This window comes from Sander lucioperca, chromosome 4 (assembly GCF_008315115.2).
Source record: "Sander lucioperca isolate FBNREF2018 chromosome 4, SLUC_FBN_1.2, whole genome shotgun sequence".
In the NCBI taxonomy this organism is placed as follows: domain Eukaryota; kingdom Metazoa; phylum Chordata; class Actinopteri; order Perciformes; family Percidae; genus Sander; species Sander lucioperca.
The window spans coordinates 8,587,559-8,608,526 of record NC_050176.1 but is presented as its reverse complement, the minus strand read 5'-3'; the positions used below and the strand labels follow the sequence as shown (position 1 = coordinate 8,608,526).

Below are 20,968 nucleotides of genomic sequence, written 5' to 3'. Positions count from 1 at the left end.
GTTTGTTTGTTTTTTGACACTTAGGTGGACACATTTAAAATACACTCCACTTCATGGCAAGTGATAGCGACTACTCTAGTAACATTAGCTCGCTTTGATGCGAGGTGGAGGTGACGGTGTACCTGAGTGTATTTAATATCAATGAGTGTTCACTGCCCTCTGGTGGTCACATGAGGAACTGCAGCAAATCAATACATTTGTCAAATTAGCATCTTCCTGACACTGTGGTTCCCATTCATATTCTGAATCAGAATTTTTCCATTAGCAATAATGTCTTAATCATCCAAGGTAAATTTACCACAAGCTATAACTTTGTAAAACAATGGTTTGTGCCTCTGTAGAAGCCACAAGTCTGTATGATATCAACCTTGTTTTAAGGGTACAATACTGTATGCAGTGCTTTCCTTAAAACAATGTATAGAGTAATACAGTAATCCCTCTCTATCATCGCTTATGACCCATTAAAAGTGTGTGGATGTGTCTGTATCTGCAGAGGCCCTTTCTGTTTTCTCTCTTTTATTTTTATTTTGCTGTGTGCAGGACGATTCTGGGCAGTACCAAAGAGCCTAGCCAGTTTTGCACCACATTTTATACATAGTTGCTCTTATTTTTCCGTTTTCAACATTTCCATTAAAACAATTTGCATTAGTTATAATAAAAAAAAAAGTAAAGAAAGAGTTGACAGAACATAAACGTGCTCAACTATGTCTTCCAGCTGAGTGGCAGTTTTTGTGATTTTGTGTTACAGACATTTTTCGTTTATGCATTTAAATTTCTTGTATTCTAGCTACAGTATATACGGTTTAATGCCGGAGTTAAACTGTGTGCATACATGTTCATCTTTGCAGGTCGTATTTCTTTTGACGTATTTAACTTCGTTGGCATTGCTAGTAAGGCTCAGATCAAGGAGCCCATACTGCGTTGTTTAAGCGTGGCTGTCAGTAGCATTTAACTGTCGTCCATAATCACCTGGCTAGAATGATTGTCTAATTGAGTTACTGCCGTTAACGATTTATGGTTTCAATATTTACAAGACATTCATATATTCCATCATCCAAATCTTAGTGAAAATCGACTTATACTTAAGCCTTGAAAAGGAGCTAAATGCGACCCAGATGGGACTCGAACCCACAATCCCCAGCTCCGGAGGCTGATGCCTTATCCATTAGGCCACTGGGTCATTACGTAGTTATTTGTGGAAAATAACCTTTATCAAAATTAAAGACAGAATCAAAATCAGCAATATGATGTGCATTTGAGCATCTAAAATTGAATAATATATTGTTATGTAAGTCAAATGTGACCCACGATACAATAGATAAATCAGAAATGGCCGCAATGGTCCACAATGAAAACCAACCAGCCCATAAAGATGTGGCAGCTTTTTTTTATCTCGCGATACTAACAGCGGTTGCCTTTGACAACGGCTTTGTTGTTTGAAGCGTTTTTTTAGTTCGACTGACCAATCAAAACTCAGAAAAATAGGGCGGTATATAGATGACGTCACGTATCGTGTAAAAAATTTACAAGAGAGCTGTAAGGTAAGCACGTCGTTATATGTTGTGTGGCCACAGTATATTGATATTTCAACAAATATCTAATGTTTATTACATTAATAGTTTATAATGTGATTATGTGAGTGTATTATCGTTGTTCTTATGAATTTCAGCGGGTTTTGGGTGTTGGTATACCAGACAGGCTCCGTGTGCGACGGGCCACATGGTGTTAGATAACCGGCTTGGCCTCAGACAAGCGGGCAGTTAACAGCTAGCGTTAGCTAATTCACCGCCTGCTAGCTAGAAACATAAAGTTAATCAGAGGAAGGTAGTGAAAGCAGCCGTTGGTGGGCCCGTTTTGGTTTAAATTATAATCTTTCAACAGGGAGTATTTGGAATCGTTATTGGAATCGATTGTCTTGTTAAACGGTCAGGAATGTCAGCTGGCAACGACAACGGAGCTCGACTCACCCAGTTCAAAAACAAAGGGAGAGATGCCAATGTAAGTTCTGCAAGTAACACTCAGCATTAGAACACCAGCTAGCTAATTATGTAGCTAATCGTCTTATATTTTTATGGGTATCGACTTGTTCAGGAGCTACGGCGCAGGAGAGCGGAAGTCAACGTGGAGCTACGAAAAGCAAAGAAGGATGATCAGATCCTGAAGAGGAGAAACGTTGAGAGCCTTCTGGACGAGCCAACCTCTCCTCTCCAAGAGAAAGATCCCAACGCACAGGTAGACAGCAGCTCTACAGCCCCTTTCACACACTAGCTAGCTAATTGATTTGGCTAGGGACAGTAACGTTAAACAGGACGCAGCTGAAATAAAACTGTTTTCCATGTCTGAAACATCTGATTATATAATGTAGTTGGCAATGAATGAGAAACATCAGCCTCCTCTGGCCAATGGGCAATGAGACACTTGGAGCAAACTACAAACAAAAACTCTGGGTTATTTTTAACCCAATTTGTGTTCATCTAGCACTGACCAATACTGGGTAAAGTTTACCCAGTACCCATAGCTAAGTCAAGTCAATTCAATTTTATTTGTATAGTATATTTCATACATAGGCAAATTCAATGTGCTTCACAGTAAATCATAGAACACATTAAACACACGAGATAGAAATACACCTTATAAATATTAGCCTTTTTTTGAAGAAAATATGAAGGTAGTCATAGGTACAGAAATGTTGCTTCATAATATAAATAATAACCCAATGGTGAATGGCACCAATAATAACTCAGTGGTGGTTAACACAAACCAGCCACCTGTGTATGGGTCCAACTAGGCCAGCTATATGAACTAATATTAGGGTCAATATTCCTTCATTATTTGCATTCAGTACCCAATAGTCAAGATATCCAGCAAATATTAGGTCAAGTGTTTTTGCATTGTCCTGATCCTATAATCCTGACCTAAACATATTCTAAGCATGTTTTAATGAATTTTGAGGGTTATTTTTTTTTTTTTACTTTTGTTTGACTCAGGTTTACTGGGCAGATAAGTATACTTCTTCGGTTTATTTTTCCACAGCCTCCTCAGCAATGGTCAGTGGAGGAGATTGTAGAAGGTGTTAACAGCCAGAATGTAGATCATCAGCTGCAGGCCACGCAGGCAGCCAGGTAAAATCATTTTGTAAAGAACGTTGACTGCCGAGTTTTGATGTGCTAATGTAATAAACTTGTTCCCATTGTGTTACCATGGCATTTTATGCTTGCATGCGGTTCAGAGGACCAGTGACATGTTGCATTTTTTTTTTCTCCAGTCTTTCATCATTACACTATCTCGACTATAGATCATTCCTAAATCATAATAGTGTCCATCACACCAGTTTCAAGCATATTCTTTTGTGGACTTGTTTCTATTGAGTAGGAAATCAATTTGTTCCCAAATCTGTTAAACATGATAACCCCTGTAGTGCCAGCTAGTTGTTACTCTGGTGACATTTGGAACAAGTTAACTTTTACTTTCCTTGAAGTTGCTTTCCTTTATTAACTCCCCAACTGTTTTTTACGTGATTGTATAGGAGGCTCCTCTCCAGAGAAAAGCACCCCCCTATAGACAGCATCATTGCTGCCAGCCTCATCCCAAGGTTTGTTAGTTTTCTGGCATTGTCTGAATGTCCCCCCATCCAATTTGAGGCAGCTTGGGCCCTGACCAACATCGCCTCAGGTACCACAGACCAGACTACTGCCGTAGTGGAAGGAGGGGCCATCCCAGCCTTCATCAGCCTGGTGACATCACCCCACCCACACATCAGCGAGCAGGCCATTTGGGCCCTGGGTAACATCGCAGGTACTGTAGTCAGACGACACTCGAATTAATGTAAAAGGGTGTGTCCTAAAAATGTTAAGGGTTGTTGACACAGTGAGTTAATTGTCTAAACGTGATTCATACGAGATTAAGTGGAACCCATAATCTATCGGAGTATCGGCACTGGTTGTTTTCTCAATCAGTAAAAGTATTAGAACATGGTAATAGATCACGGTAAAGGCAAAGTGTATGGCTAGATCTGAAATGCTCAACAAAATTATGAATTTTTCATGGTAACTACCATACTGTAGTATCTGACTGTGGTGTTCATTTAGTTACGGTGTACTTTTTTCTGTTCTGATTGCACTGCTGACAGCACATGACTGTAAATGTCTATTCCCCCCCCCCCAAATCTAGGTGATGGTTCCAACTACAGAGACCTAGTGATCAAGCATGGTGGTCTCCAGCCACTCCTAGCCCTGCTGGCAGCCCCTGACCTGTCTGTGTTTCCTGTGAGTTTCTGTCAAACATTATTGCACTGCTGGTTTTAAGAGACATTTTCATTTTACATAGCACTACACTACCCTGGTTTTTTCTATTCAGATATCGACATCCAGGCTGTCTAGGTCCAGTTGAGACAGACTGCTGTTGGCTCAACACTTTAAAATGGCAAGATTTCCATGGTGTAGGCAAATCAACTGAGTCAGTCTGTTAGTAGATCTGTAATGTAATTAATAATCAACCAGAATTGACTGGTCTGTCCTTTAGTGGGCTCAGGAGTACATGTGCATCTGTGGACAATGGTATCCCCTACCACATTAGAATCAGATCCCCATTCCTCCTCCATGTGATTTGGTTGCAGTCACAGCACAGATTGCATGATTCTGCAAAATATTTACTTAGCATTTACTTAAGCTGCAGTCATTTAAATTCACTGACCAGTTTCATGGATTTATAAATGTCCTGAGACTCTGATGTTATTTGGTTTTGGAAAGGGCTAATGTTAAAATTTGTTAAACTAAACTTATTCTGTTTGGAGATAGCTCTCTCTCTTTAGAGAGATGTCTTTTAATAAACTTGAGTCTTGTCAATATCTGTTACTCTGACAACTATCATGTTATGACATTTTGTTGTAAAATAACACTTGGCTCTTAATCCACCATACCAGTCTAGCTACCTGCGCAATGTCACCTGGACGCTGTCCAATCTGTGCCGGAACAAGAACCCGGCACCTCCTTTGACGGCGGTGCAGCAGCTGCTTCCTGCCCTGGTGCGTCTCCTGCACTGCGACGACAAGGAGATTCTGGCCGACACCTGTTGGGCCGTGTCCTACTTGACCGATGGCTCCAATGAGAGGATAGAGGTGGTGGTGCAGGCTGGCCTGGTGCCCCGCCTGGTACAGCTGCTAGCCTGTGGGGAGCTCTCCATTGTGGTATGTGGTGTTGAGTTTAAGTCAAAAGTTACTGTTATTTGTGACATTTGAAACTGCAGTTAGTGCACTGTCTACAATGTTCATATTCAGTTAGTACAACATTGATATTCAAAGGAATTATCAATGAAGATTACCTTCATCCATCAGAAGTAGCTGCTCTCTTGATTCTATTTCTGCCATCATGACAGTGTTTGATGAAAGTCTTAGTGCACCTTATTATAATTGCTTGTACCATTGGATCTAAGAGTGCTCATTGTATGGTAACACATACCAGCACTCTTCAAGACGTTCCTTACACCCCACACACTCTTTTTTTGTGGATATCCTCATTTTTATTTCACTTCTTACCTCAAAGTTGAAGAAAACCACTTTCTGTCTCGGTCATGTTTTTAAACTTCTGTTCTCATTACTTTTCTTATTTGTTCACTCCAGCACTACTGGGAAATATTTCTGTCAGGTGTTAGTCGACTGTAGGACGGATAACTGGTATGAAAGTCTTGTGTGCAGAGATGTGAACCATTGTAACAGAAAATCAAGCTTATTCTGCTGTTGCGTGCATTGTTAGTGGCTTCAGATAGATGGGTCGAATTGTAACAACAATACACACAGAATTTAGGTATCATATTCATTGTCATCACCATCATCCCCTCCATATATTCCCTAAATTGTGAATCCATCCATCCATCTTCGTCCGCTTATCCGGTATCGGGTCGTGGGGGCAGCAGCTCCAGCAGGGGACCCCAAACTTCCCTTTCCCGAGCCACATTAACCAGCTCCGACTGGGGGTTCCCGAGGCGTTCCGAGGCCAGGTTGGAGATATAATCCCTCCACCTAGTCCTGGGTCTTCCCCGAGGCCTCCTCCCAGCTGGACGTGCCTGGAACACCTCCCTAGGGAGGCGCCCAGGGGGCATCCTTACCAGATGCCCGAACCACCTCAACTGGCTCCTTTCGACGTGAAGGAGCAGCGGCTCTACTCCGAGCTCCTCACGGATGACTGAGCTTCTCACCCTATCTCTAAGGGAGACGCCAGCCACCCTCCTGAGGAAACCCATTTCGGCCGCTTGTACCCTGGATCTTGTTTTTTCGGTCATGACCCAGCCTTCATGACCATAGGTGAGGGTAGGAACGAAAACTGACCGGTAGATTGAGAGCTTTGCCTTCTGGCTCAGCTCTCTTTTCGTCACAACGGTGCGATAAATTGAATGTAATATCGCACCCGCTGTGCCGATTCTCCGACCAATCTCCCGCTCCATTGTCCCCTCACTCGCGAACAAGACCCCAAGGTACTTGAACTCCTTCACTTGGGGTAAGGACTCATTCCCTACCTGTGAATACTACAGATAATTGACTTGCTCTCCTTCCCCTCCCAGACTCCAGCCCTGCGGTCACTTGGCAACATTGTGACTGGGACCGATGAGCAGACACAGTGTGTGCTGAATGCAGGTGCTTTGGCGATGTTCCCCAGCCTGCTGCGCCACCACAAGTCCAATATCCAGAAAGAGGCAGCCTGGACAGTGTCCAATATCACTGCTGGCAAGGACAGCCAGATCCAGGAGGTTATCAATGCAGGCCTGATGCCAATGCTGGTGGAGATCCTCCAACAGGTCAGAACACAAGAGCAGACAGAAATTATAGCCAGATTGTTACAATAATCCAAATGAGATGTATTAATCCATGAATATATATATAATCAATATATATATATATATATATATATATATATATATATATATATATATATAATATTCTATTGATCAGTGTGGGGAAAATTGTTTTCTTTATTTACCCATCACCCTTTCCTGAACAGTAGACAGCCAAAGGGCAGCACATGTGCTCCAACTCTAGTTTTGAGACCAGTCTTGGAGTATTCCTAATATCTATGGATACATGCATACATTTATCAAGAACAGAATCACAAAGAAAACAAGATCATTTATTCATACTTGTATTTTGATGAATTTTTTCGTATCGTCTTTTCTGTAACTTAATATAACCTGACCAGCCCAGTCACTTGCCTGTTCGCCAACTTATCTGCGCCCTGCTGCTGATTATGCATAGTTTTCTTATTTTATGAACAAATAAACAGATTTTCTGATTTACTAATATATATATGATGATTTCATGTTTATTCATAAAGGCCCGTTAACTATATCTTTAGTATCTCTAGTTTATCTCTATACTTTTCTCTGGCCGTAAACCTCAGATGTGATTTCTGTTTAGGGAGACTACAAGGCTCAGAAGGAGGCAGTGTGGGCAGTCACCAATTATACCAGTGGTGGAACGGTGGTGCAAGTGGCCTACCTGGTCCAATGCAATGTTCTGGCGCCTCTGCTTGATCTGCTGACAGCCAAAGATAGCAAAATCATCTTGGTCATCCTGGATGCAATCTACAATATTTTACAGGTATATTGCCAAGACATTTTTGCTATATTTGCATTGGAGTTGTTTACAGCAAGTTTTTCTTAGTTGTGCAATCAAAATGCTGCAATTAACAGTCTGTGCCATGTGTCAAGTAGATTTTACTCATCTGAATTCAGGCATAGAGAAGTTTTACATTTATATGTAATACATTGTACACATTTCCTCCAGGGCAGCATTTCAGGCATGTGTGTGTGTAAATCAACATGCACACAATTTATACTTGATTTAGTTATAGGTCATTCAAAATTCTGTATTAATCCCACAATGGGGAAATTCTGCCAGCAGACATTTGTTTTTTAGGTCCTGAGGAAATGGAGATTAACACTGTGGGTTTCTGAGATTAGGAAACATGAAGATTTGCAGAATTTAATCTCCATCACATTATAGTCTGAATGGTGCAGATGGATTCTTGACAATCAGGTTAAAATGGATGGTCACAGGTTCATCTCTTGGCGAGGGAACTATTAGTCTTACAGTTTTTTTTTTTCTTTCTCAACAGATGGCATACAAAACTGGTGAAATTGAGAAACTGTGCCTAATGATTGAGGAGTTGGGTGGTTTGGACAAGATTGAGGCACTGCAGTCCCATGACAACGAAGCTGTCTACAAGTCCTCTCTCAACATCATAGACAGATTCTTCTCTGAAGAGGTAAGTGTTACTGAAACAGCGGGGCCTTCAGACTAGCCATGCAGAAAGCATTGCTAAATTTTGATAAATTATTCCAGTAGGTGAAAGTGGACCATTCAGAGAATTTAAGAGATGACGACAATGATCAGCACTAACTTTGCCAACACCCATAGAGACTTGTATGACTCATTCACATATTAAATGACAACAGTCTTGGCAGAGCTGGCAGGGTGGCATAAGTCACTTGTGTGGTTACTCGTCACTACTTACTGTTGCCAAAGAATACAGTAAATGTGGTGTGTGACGCAGTAATACAGTAGCCTGAGCTTGATGTTGACTGGTTTCTGCAAGGCCACCTTCAATATAAGGCTCATTTTAATGTTTAATGTGTGTTTTGCTTTTCCTGGTAAAATCATTGACCAAAGGCTTTCAAAATTAAAAAAACTGTTGCTTACATGATCTGTCTTTAATGTAACTCAATTCACAACAGACCCTTTCTTGGCTGACAGAAATGGTCCTAGTTCACAGAATCTATACCAATCCATGAAATTATCCAAAAAACATGCTAAGACTTGGTTAATCCTCTAATGCTTCTCTCCTCCTGTCCCCCTTGTCTTTCAGAATGATGATGAGTCTGTGGTTCCTGAAGCTACTGCAGACTGCTATACTTTCCAGATCCCTGAAGACCAAAGCACATTCCAGTTTTAACATGTCCAGTTTTTCTCTGTAACATGAAAAAAGAAAATTCGTACCTTGTTGATATTTTTGTATTTTTTTTAGACATTTTATCGTTGTATGTGACAGTACAATGACTACATCTTCCTGTTTTAAAGAAATATTTGTAAATAAATGTTACTCATGCATACTTTTTTGTGATTGATGTTTCGGGTATAAGCAAGCCATGAACGGGGAAGTGTGCCTGATTTATTTGGTGGTTAAGATCGAGGTGTTAAGAATGATTTCCTATGAGAAATAGGGAATGGGAGGTGATTCTGTGTCTATGTCACCACTAGGTGACACTGTTGTTATTCTCCTTAAGTGTTGGTTGTGAGCCTACGTGTTATAATGACCCTGTTGTGTCTATTGTACATTATAGACTATTTTATGAATGAAATCTGTTTCAATGCGTTCATAGTATATTACACTATATAGCCATGATGGCTCAGGGGGTTCAGGAAGGAGCAGAACCAGACTGGAGGCTTAATGTTATGTTCTTCACTGTAGACCTGCATCGACAGTATATACCCTCAGGGAAAATCGAATTACGCTTATTGGTTGAATGCTTTTATATATGTCAATGGTTGAATGTGGCCCGACGTGTAAACTGGGCTTGTGATAGTTAATGAAAGTTTGTGACTTGATTTTTGGCCCCCGGTGGCAGTATCATGTAGACATTACATTTCACGTGTGAAAATATGTGTACTAATTGGCTTCCGAAATTGTGGCTGTCACAGTTCTTTTTTATATTGGATAAATGAGCCCCCCAAAAGCTTTGATGCTCACTTCTGCAATTACCTCGCTCTTAACTGATTCAACACTAAGTGAGTATTATCACTTCAGAGTGCACGTATTTAGTGTAGAAATTGAAACCGCTCAACTATTTTAACTATTCGCAGGAACTGTCTAGCTCGTTTTGTCTACATAAACTGTGTCAAACTATCCACATTAAAGTCGGGTAAAGACGGATTTTAAGTTCAAAGTAAAATTATCACATGCTTTATACCACTAACCAGGTAAACGTGGTTTGAATGATATTGATGATATATGACATTGTGTTTCAATGGTGTGTATGAAAGATACCCTTTTCTAAAGCTGCCTCGATGCACTCACAAAGTAACAAACGTGATACACCCCTGGACGGTTGTAGATCTTGGGCAAAGACATAATATATTATTATAGTCCTCATTATTTATGAACATGCCGTTTGATTCTTGTTGGTAGCTAGCTAGTATTAGGAAAATATAGAACATGTCTGATAGTGTTTTTATTTTGAAAGATTTTACCGGATGTGCTCCTATGTCTCTCCCTGGCGCTACTTGCCTGCAGTACTCATCATCACGACCAACTTCAGTTCAATCAGCACGGGCAGAGTAGACGCCTGTCTGGATGGAGGGCACGTCGTCCACTTGATTTGTATGAGTACCCGTGGCTCGCGGCGTGACCGGCGTTTGGGGACGTAATTAGTTATTTGCATTTTTTTACGGAAAAGGGGCTCAAGTGAGAGTGTTATTCCAGCAATGTTATTATGATAACGTTACCACACAGCCAGTGTGATTTGCTATGGTGATACCACAAGCTAGCAGAGGGATTGTTTGGGAGATACATTTTTGAGACTCGTACGCTGACACATGAATTAGACGCTTTTTGTGAATTTTCATCAAGCTGGAACACAAAGGGGGATGTCTAGCCAAGGAGTTAGGAGAAATGGCCCAGTAAAGCTGCGGTTGACAGGTAAGCAAATTTAACCCCCGTCTTGCGCCGCTCGGAAAACGTTAGCAGGATAGCCTGCTAGCCAACCAGGCTAACATCTGCTGATGGTGCCGCTGGACACTGGCGCATGTGTCTTGTGTGATATAAAAATGTTCAACTCGTATTCTATCTTTTTTTTTATCGCACTTAATTACTTTATTTTTACCTGAATGTAATTCACACTAACCTACTAAGCAGCATAGAAAGACAATCAATAAGCCTTGCAGGTTAGCAAACATTAGCTGTGACAACAACGCTGTTTATGTTGCATTAACCTACGTTAGCTGGCTAACGTTACTTGGCATCTTTACTAATGGGTTTATCTTAAAGGTTAGTTTAGATGAAATATGTAAGCTTAATATCGGTGAGTCTGTGCTAATGTCCATCTATTTTTATTCGTAATTTATATGGTTATTTTTTAACACTTGTTTATCTGTATCGTCATTAAAACAGAACTACATCTAATCATTAGGACTTCTCTTCTGTGTAGCCATGTTCCAGGAACATTTCAGGAGGAAGGGGGCATACAATGTGTGTTTGGCTCCATACTTGGACTTTAGTGGATGTGGAATCACATTCCCAACGGCCTTGATGTATTTAGCTAGATAACGACTTTCATGAATGTGCTCCTTAAATACGGAACAGCATAGAACAGATATACTATTATATTACTTACACAGCATTGTATCATTTTATGTTTAACTTGCATGAATGGATTCACGCAGGGACCAGATTTTCTGCCCTTCACCTCCATCATCGTCTGGTGGCAGCCACATCAAATGATAAAGCTAGTTGAACTGAAGGAGAAAAGAGAGAACCTCTTCTCATTTTAAAAAGGCGTTTTTACCTTTATTTGGTGATGGACCATTAAGATTCTTAAGACTCACAACAGCCCAGTAAAACTTGTAATTCCAACAGCATAGCTGCATGATTTTTGGTAGGGTAAGCTACGTCATATGAATGCAGTTTCTTCTCATTCAGCAGTGTGCTACAAGTGAAAAACACTTTAATTTACTAGAATGGTGGAGTAAAACTGTAAAGATAAATTAACTCTCAAAGCTCAAAAACCTACCCTGCTCGCCTGCCCTGAGTCTCCCCTCCATATGGGGAATGGTTTTAAATGGGCTGCAGTGGTTTTCAGACGGAATCCCAGGAATGTGAAACCTCAGAGAGGAAATGTGAGTCTTTCCCGATTATAGACACATCCTCTGTCTGTCTTCAGTAGAGAGAAAGGATCAGGGAAACTGTGTGTGTGTGTGTTTGTGGGGAGAGAAATAAATTGGGGTTCATATGGCTGAGAGCGACCAGAACTGCTGCTCGCACAGTGATGATCAGTGATGCTAAGTCTACATTTAGACTTGTGCATTCATTCAAATTTTACATGTGTGTGTTAAGTTGTGGCCACACTTTTATTTATATGTCTGAGACTGTGTGCAGACCTAACATTGCATACCATCCAAAGTCCAGTTTTTACGTTTTAAAGTGCCACTTGAATGCAGTCTGTAGCCTTTATTGCCATTTCCCAGCCTTTTATCCCTGAGTCACCACCATACGTTTTCTAAGTGTGAGCCATTTAAATCACAATAAAATATTACTCTTTAACATACTCTTTCCTTAAGTATGTAATTTTAACTAGAATCCTGAGAATCCAAAGTTAATTTTTTTTTTCTATATGTTTAGTACCTATTTAGTAAATTTCCTAAATATGAGGCAGCTGAATATAAAGTGTGCTGTTATAGTTTGCCACCCTCACTGGGATCCCCTCTCGTCATGGCAGTTGATTAGAATTTGCGTAGGGTGGGCTTACACACACTTCAGGATTTTGACTGAATTCATCCCCAGTTTAGTCATCCCACACTGCATTTAAATGCCACCTTCTAGCTTCTCATAATGGCATTTTTGGAGCTCCTTACGTCTACAACATTTATCTGGGACACAGGTACAGCTGCTCTTTGATGCTTAATTTAAATAAAAAAAACATTCTAGTTTGAGTTTGCTGGTGTGTTGTCGTGTCCCCACAGAGCTTGCTGCCAAGCTTGTAAAAACAAGCAATCTTGGATTTTGAGAGCTGCTATTCCTAACTCTGCAGGGAGCCAACAATTGGTGTAGTTCCCCCTCTGTCTCCTGCACAGTGAGAGGTGGTGTATGATTTACTGAAATCGAACAGGAACAGGGTGTTTTCGCTCGCTTTCCTTCACTGGATGGAATCTGGAGTTTTTCCGACGTGAATAACATGAGATGTACAAGGTGATGAATCCATCTCACACCCCCTTTCAAATATGGCCTCTTGGCTGCACCGCTATGCTGTCGCTGCTTCTGTTGAGAAGAAGGCAATCTGTCTATGGGATCCATTTCCCCCATAAGCCTCCAGTTGGCATGCAGCAAGCAGGGACTGTCTGGAAGAATCATCTCAGGATTCTTCCTGTTCTGTGTGACTGTGGAGTGACACACAGTCAAGCAAGAAAACCCACATGTACAATTTTCACTTACTGTCGTGTGTGTGTGTGTGTGTGTTTGTGTGTAACATTGTGCTGAAGCTTTTGTTTGTGTTGAAGAGGGGTAAAACCAGGAAGCTGGTGATTAAGATAAAGATCAAGCCTCCGTCCCTGGCCCAGCGTTAGCACTGGGTCAGAATGCATTTCAGGGAAGTTAGCAGGGATCACTGTCACTGCACCACTGCGTTGTTACCACTGTTAGCTCTCAGAAAGTACAGATGTGTGTGCCACCTTGTTTGTATGTGCAAGCGCAATGCTGTGTGTTCTCAAAACAGGAGACAAACAAACTTCCACACACACACACATGCACACAGACACACTCACCATTAAGCTTCCACAGGATGTTCTGTCAGCATGCGATGTTGAGCTAAATAAGGGCTGTAGGCTTCCTAAAAGATAAGGAATGACTGTTACATGGAGAGTCTGCTTTGGTAATGGTGAGAAATAGACAAGATTTGTCAAGTTTTAAGTTATGACGCCCACATGGAGTTGAGGGACAATTGCGCAATATGTATAAACTTTGTTCACATTAGAATTTTAGAAGAATTAAAAAATGTGTGATGACAGATGCATTTATCTCGTTAAATGGTAATGTACTGCCTTTTGGGATTTTCTGCTTAATCTGCTATTATTTGCAAATAGTTCTCTCTGTTTGCCTTATTCGGGCAGGTGTTATACATATTAATTTGTATTTAAAAGCAGGCTAACTACTCTTCTCTGACTCACTTCTTTATCCTCACCTTGAATGGATGAAGTTGGTAGTATTATTTCTGCTTGCCGGCCTCCCCTGATTACATAGTCACATTTAATCAACACATTGTAAGCTGCTTTTCCACTTGGAAAAGCTGTTTCTTTTCCAAGTGGCTTTTTCCCCCCATTTGAACAATAACCGTTCAAATGTGGACCAGAGTTTGTGATTGATTTATAAGCACACAATGGGTGTGAGTCATACTGTGTCATGTTTGTGGCGTTACTCTTGGTTTTATATATCTCTGACACCAGCTTATTTAAGAACAAGCAATGCCCCGGCAGAAAATGCAGTTTGACCCGGTTATGAGCCAATTAATACACACTGCTCAAAATTCCTTAATTCTGCAGAAATCGCCTCTAAGGTACTGGGATTTCTTAAGATTTTCACTGAATTTATCTAGCTCACACGTCTGCTACTCCACACACATTGAGAAATATGGACAAATCTTTGTCTTAAAAATAGCGGCTGCACCAACCACATTGATGATTAACTGGTGCATTTCCGGAAAATGTTATATCTAGCTTCAGGAAAAATGAGAGATGGTAATCTGCTAATGTGATGTAGATTCTGAACTCGTAGCATAAGGATGGACCCATGTAGAAGGTTGCTCATAAACCTGACCTACCCTGACACTCAGATAAGTAAGCCTTAGCTGTTCAGTATGAACCTCATGTCTCTACTTCACCACATTGAAAAAGCAGTGTGTGTTTTGGGGAGGGCAGTGGGCGATTTGTCTTTGCAGTCCACTGTATTTTTTGAAGTCTGAGGTTCAGTGTTTGTGCTGTTTAAGACAGCATGTACAAAGGTGTGATGTGTACAAGCCAGCATTGCCCATTTTAATACTGCTTACCTCTGGCTTTCCTCTTTCCGGAACCAGACACTTTCCCTTTGACGTGTTTTTGACATTCCTCTTGTTTTTCTGAGCCTGTCTGTCACTGTGATTCCTGAACATGCAGTGTATCACACTGTGTTACTCTTTGTCTTAAGTCGTCTTCGTCACACATGAGTGTGAGACAGTTTATATGTTTTCAACTTGTGTGTGCTGTACATTCTTGTTTGGTGGCCTGTGTTTATGTGCTTCGGCTTAAATATTTTACACCAGATCTGCCAAGGCAAGAGAGCAGCCCTAATGGGGCAGTCCCCCACTGCAGCTGTCAGCCCTTCTGTTGTCATCTCGCCTTCCATCAGCTCATCTCATGTTTATTCTTTTCTTATATCTCGTAGCATTTCTCCTTTTTGATAACAAATTTTCTCCTCTCTTAAAGTGATGGTTTGGAGTAATTTCACCCTAGGCTGCTTTTCACCTTGACCTCGAGCCAAACAACCCCCCATAAGCTTTTTCCCCTTGTTATAACGTTGGTCGAGTTAGCGTTATCAGCTGGTTAGCTTAGTGCAGGCGCTAATGGATCCACGTTTGTATCTCATAAACTACCCCACTAATAATGCCCGGAATGATACCGAACTTCTACAGTAGTACAAATAGTTTCTGTACTATAAAACGAGGCATTAGAAAGTTGACTGATGGATACTCCTCTCGGCTGCTACCACCGCGCGTGATCACGCACAGAGCACAACATCTATTGCTTTTAAACCGCAGCCTGGATATATACAACTGTGTGGCATTTTGTCCTATCGCCTCACACTGCAGTAGCTGCTTCTGCTGTTCACTCGCGTCTTGATTCTTCTTTACCAGTAGTCTCTTCCGGCAATAGATGTTGTGCTCTGTGCGTGATCTCGTGCGATAGCTCGGTAGCAGCCGAGAGGAGTTTCCATCAGGCAAGTGTTATTTAAATATACTTCTGGTGTAGTTACAAACTTTCTAATGCCTTGTTTTATTAGTAAAGAAACTATTTGTACTACTGTAGAAGTTTGGTATAATTCCGGGCATTATTAGTGGGGTACTTCACGAGATACAAACATGGATCCATTAGCGCCTGCACTAAGCTAACCAGCTGATAACGCTAACTCGACCAACTTTATAACAAGGGAAAAAAGTTTATGGGGGGTTGTTTGGCTCGAGGTCAAGGTGCAGTGCAGCCTAGGGTGAAATTACTCCGAACCATCACTTTAAAGTCCTCTCTTATTCTGCTATTATTATTATTATTATTATTATTATTATTATTATTATTATTATTATTAGGCTGCATTTAAATGCCAAAACACTGAAGGCAGTCAGTCTATGCTTGAATCCGTTGCCCTGGGCATCTGAGGCAGAAATAAGTGCTAGACTCTTTAGAAAGTGTAAACTAGTCTTAGTTTAAGGGATGCATACCTCTGTGTAAAAATGCATAGTCTGCAGCAAGAATAATTGGGCTAGTTAATGACCTTTTTATTTAATTTACAGTGAATGACTCAGTTGAGTCATCTGGCTGTGAATGCTGAATTATCCTCTAGTGTAAATATTTGTTTTACTATAGATTAGTCTGTATGCACGGTCCTGAAAGAGATGATGCTCTTGTATCCGTGTGTGTCTGAATGCCAGCTTGATCTTGCCTCTAGCGTTTGGGGTCACTGTGTTGTGGTTAGGTTTTGTAGTGCATTGCAGGTCTCGATACCCAAACTTCCTCCAGCTCTGTTTAGTCTGCATCACGAGCATAAACTTCAATTGACCATGCACACGCTACACAGGTTACACACATACACTCAGTTAGTGTTCATGTGGCCCTTGCCATCATATGGAACCATTTATATTCACCTTATGATGCAGCTGTTCCAGCTGTATTTATCCTTTCTGTTATCAGTACATCTAAAAGGAAAATACAGGGGTTAACGGTTTTCAGATGCAGCAGACCACCCAAAATTATGTTGCACGTTGTGCTTAATTTGTAGTAAAAGCATGAACATTTCCCACTGCTAATGAGGTACTCCCAAACAAATGTATGTTTTATTTATTGAAAATAGAAAATACATGTGGCTTATTGTTTTTGAAAGAGGGACCCACTGTTTCTAAGTTAGAAAATAAAAAGATGGTGAAACACTTATAAGGTCCCTTTTATCTTGAATTATCAGTTTTATTTTTAAGTATTTTTCTGTAGAAATGCATATGCCTCTGTGTGTGTGCGTGAGACCTCTGGAAACAAAACCTTTCTGTAGAAACTATACTTATGTACACTTTAAGTGTGTGTGCAGTTTGGTTTTCCTGCTGTTTGATTACATATAGGCCTAAGGTTATCCTGATTGCCGAGTCTAGCACCTTTTTTGTCTTATTGCTTTACTGCTGAAAGAAACACTATGGTTGAAGGAGCGTAGATGATCAATGAGCTGATGATCATGTTTGTTTATGGTTAGGGCACCTTTGTTGTGACACTCTTGGTCAGGTAGGCTTACATACCTTTTTAGTAACCGTTCCACCTCGTCGTCGGTCCAAGCAAATAGATCCCTGGTCTTACTTTACGCTATTGTTCTTTCTCCAAAGTATTTTCTGTATTTACATCAATGATTTTTTCAGACATGAAAATCACTCACCTTTCGGCGAAATTCGCCATTTTGAAACCAAAATAGGTGACCTACGTGAATTGTGTAGATTCGATGAGAAAATGAAATGTTTAAGGGGGGGGGGTTAAGTACTCGGGGCTGGTGCCCGATTTCTGGCATATGACTATTTTAGAAAAATAAATAAATTAAAAAGTCCACATGGGATTTGTTTTGATGCGCTGGATTTACCCAATCATCGAACTTCCACCTACCAATGAAACGAGTTCTAGCCAATCAGATGCAAAGTAGGGCGGGTCTTTGCCGAAATGTGAGTGTGCTGTGCCGGTGTGGTCTCCGTGGTAACGCGGCTAGGAGCATGTAGTTACAGGCAGCTTTAGTTGAGAAAGTAGTTAAAACAAATGGCGCTGGGCATGGATAGAGGACAAGAGGAAACGCGTGGAGACGGGAAGCTGTTTAGCACTTGGTGCCTCAAATTGAGGGAGCCGGGTGCTTGCTTCTGCAGCGCATGTTGAAGGAAGACACTGTACGGCAGCAGCGGTAAGAAAGTGATTGCTAGTCACAAAGCTTCGGTCCGTGCACTCTGTCATACGAGTAAGTTACGACCGCTACCACTGCGACTGTTGCTTTACTGACCGACCGTGATACAAACAATACGTGTGTGCACGTTCATAGAGGAACACGATTTGTCATTAACGATGGCCACTGTGTAAAAGCGATCTGAAGCCCAAACTGCCCTGACGCTGTCTGTTTGGAATTAGCATGGCAAGTATTTACGTCCCAGAGTTTAAACGTCTAGCTATATGAAAAGATGAACAATGCGACGTTTTTAATAAATGTAAATAAAGCAGCTAATATCAACATGGACAAAATCATTAATGTACTAATTCTCTTTTTTGATGATGACCTGGCCAAAGTAGTGAAGTTTAGTTTTCACAATGATTCATTGTAGGATTATGATATTATTGCAATATGTAAATGTGTACTCTATTTAACATATGGTTGGAAGAAGTAAAAATTGATCCAAAACGTTTTAGTTTTTAAAAATTATGACTTATTATTGTGTAATGTCAGAAGGACTTTAACTGTTTTGCCACATCAAATTAACTTTAATGAGTGCATACTGAAATTTTACACTGTTGGTTGGCAAAAAATGCATCTCAAAATGCATCAGATTGATGCTTTAAAATATGGAATATTTAAAATCTTCTTCCGGGGGAGCATGCCGCCGGACCCCCCTAGAGGGGTAATATCTTCTCACCTTTTTCACCCCTGACCCGTTTCCATGCCTGTTTTTTGGAGTAATGTTAGCAATCTGCTTCCTATTTACACCAGCACGCGCATTCCAAGTATGCGAATGGTCATGTGATAAGTATCATTTCTGACCGCTTGTGTGGACTGAGATTGTTTTTGTTTTCAAAATGCCATTTAAAAATGATAACGTAGTAGTGTGGCTGTAGCCTTAGCCCGTAACTGACTTTGTCTGTATAATAATGAATGAATGCGGAGTAGTTAAGAAGATCACCCTGTGGTTCAGCAATACTGTTGCTGGCACACCCATGTTTCTTGCTTTCCCAATAATCTGCAGACATTGAGTCAGAATCAGTGCAGTATTTATCTAATCCATGGCTTACCTGTCCAAAAGTTGCTCAGGTACAGCTGTCTGGTATCTGTGATGATAGCACACAAAAGGTTGTATTTGCTTTTCATCTCTGAGTAACACAATGTAGTGTTAACACCAGAGTCGCTCGCAGTAAGCTAACCTAAATCTACTGCCCTTTACATCTAAGGTCTGATGGGACTTTGATGAGTTGTCAAAAAGAAGTGTTTTTTTGTTGTTGTTTTTTTTTAAACAAAAAAATTGGAATTAATTATAAAATGTTCACGCCAAATCTACCTGCATTGACTTGATTTTGGCATTTTGCTTTCTCCAATATTTATGGCAGTTATTTTGACAGTCCCTGAAAGTTGTCATTTTGTATCTACACAGCAAATGCATATTTTATTATTGAGGCCCCTGAATCCAAGGATTTATCGAGAGCCACTCTTTTCCCCCTTTTCCTTACCCCTGTTCATCTTCAAATCGGCCTATGAAATGAAGCTCTTGCTATGTGTTGTTGGTTTTGATTTTGGCATTGCTGATACTGATTTATGGGTATGTAATTCCATAATGCGGATGAAAAGGGAACACAAAGCTCCGCATAGTTTGTGGTCATCTCAGTTTCTCCTCTGTGCTCATATGTAATGCTGTGGGGGAACCCCCAGGTCTCTGGAGTCTCAAATTATACCCTTTTGTTTCATTGATACGTTTATTTTCAGTTGACTTGTGGATTTTTCTTTTTTTTAACGTGGGTTTCGCACATTTAACACGACCACAGAAAAGCAGACATGAAGGAGCATTGCTCTGGAGAGACGTCAGCTGTGTGCAGCTGGTCAGCCCTCTATTAACACAAGATGGATGCTCCTTGAAATCTGATCAGGCTGTAATGATTTGTTTTGAAACATTACTGTTTAAAACGACAAATTCCAGCTGGCTTAGCATTTTCAGGCTCTGTCTGTGTATCTCAACACAGCACTGTGTTTTCGAAAGAATTTGGCATATGAGGAGACTGTGACTCAGTAATGAAATCTCACAAGGTGCTGCCAGTCTCATAACTCAGCTTTACTGTTCTCCACTCATGACCTGCGTTTTACCACACAACACAGGGAGCTTACATGCTTTCTACTGGACTAACACCTCTTGAGCATTGGATTGGGCTGAAAGCTGGTCTTGAGGAAAACTTGTTGTGACTTTACCGCAACAAATGGATCAGTTTAATAAATGATACAATGTATGTGGCATTTATGTTATCTGTATTGGTTTATTGTATACTACATCACACTATAGCCTATGAATATGCCCTTTCTCTAGATTTTGTGCAACTTTGTTCTTATACTTTGGTTTCCGTCAGACCTCAAGTTTTATCTGCTTTTCAAATTACTTTTGAACTTGGAGGCATCAGAGTGCTTCTGAGCAGGAAAATGGAAAGACTGAACACCTCACTATTGCATAACCACCTCTGACTGGAAAGGAGGGGGTCTTCAATATGCAGAATACATTAAACTTTCCAAGTGCTGCAGGAGGATTTTCCTGCAGAATATGGAGAAGAAATATCACCTTTGCTATTCATAGGCCAAGAGCATATTACTTCTGACAGCCTCTGAGAATTATGAGGGGAGGCAAAAACTTGAGTCTTAAAAATTTAATTTGGAACATGTGAAAAGGCAGATAATTGGTCTACAGATGTGATTTTTTCTGCAGTGTTGCTCTTAACTGCATCCTGCCTAGCCCTCTTGCTTTCACTGCCTGAACTTACCCCCCCCCCACTACACTCTCATCATGTGTCTCTGTGTCCTGTATTTTTCTCTTCAGTCTTTTACTCTCGCTTCTTTCTTGAACAGGATGCCCCTCATCTCATCATCGTCATTTCTCGCTCTTCCTTCCTCTCCCTTCCTCACCCTTACTCACCCTTACCCACCCCCGGATCTAGTCCAGACAGCTGACAGACGACTCTGCCGGTGTGGCTCCAGTTTGGTGTATATTCTAT

The 20,968-nt window shown here is 40.8% G+C and overlaps 2 protein-coding genes and 1 non-coding gene across 3 annotated transcripts in view; 2 read left to right on the top strand and 1 right to left on the bottom strand.

The window, feature by feature from the left end:
* Positions 1–1,107: 1,107 nt before the first annotated feature.
* trnar-ccg lies at positions 1,108–1,180 on the bottom strand. Its single transcript has one exon. It is a non-coding gene; the product is annotated as a tRNA-Arg (tRNA).
* Positions 1,181–1,433: 253 nt separating this feature from the next.
* Positions 1,434–9,089, top strand: LOC116043040 (importin subunit alpha-1). Its single transcript, XM_031289539.2, has 11 exons — positions 1,434–1,541; positions 1,882–1,998; positions 2,092–2,232; positions 3,034–3,122; positions 3,527–3,795; positions 4,171–4,265; positions 4,922–5,185; positions 6,556–6,789; positions 7,406–7,588; positions 8,106–8,255; positions 8,856–9,089. Exons 2-11 carry the CDS (start codon positions 1,933–1,935, stop codon positions 8,940–8,942), a joined length of 1,578 nt encoding a protein of 525 aa, XP_031145399.1. The 5' UTR covers positions 1,434–1,541; positions 1,882–1,932; the 3' UTR covers positions 8,943–9,089.
* Positions 9,090–10,258: 1,169 nt separating this feature from the next.
* LOC116043036 (E3 ubiquitin-protein ligase SMURF2-like) overlaps positions 10,259–20,968 on the top strand; it is a 64,392-nt gene continuing 53,682 nt past the window's right edge. Inside the window, exon 1 of the mRNA XM_031289535.2 lies at positions 10,259–10,685. Within this exon, the coding sequence (XP_031145395.1) occupies positions 10,634–10,685 (52 nt within the window). The 5' untranslated portion in view covers positions 10,259–10,633. The remainder of the gene's footprint in view (positions 10,686–20,968) is intronic.

Coding starts and splice junctions, on each gene's coding strand:
- LOC116043040 (XM_031289539.2), top strand. CDS start 1,933: ATGTCAGCTGGCAACGACAACGGAGCTCGACTCACCCAGTTCAAAAAC. Junction 5,186..6,555: donor GTGGGGAGCTCTCCATTGTG/GTATGTGGTGTT, acceptor TTCCCCTCCCAG/ACTCCAGCCCTGCGGTCACT. Junction 7,589..8,105: donor CAATCTACAATATTTTACAG/GTATATTGCCAA, acceptor CTTTCTCAACAG/ATGGCATACAAAACTGGTGA.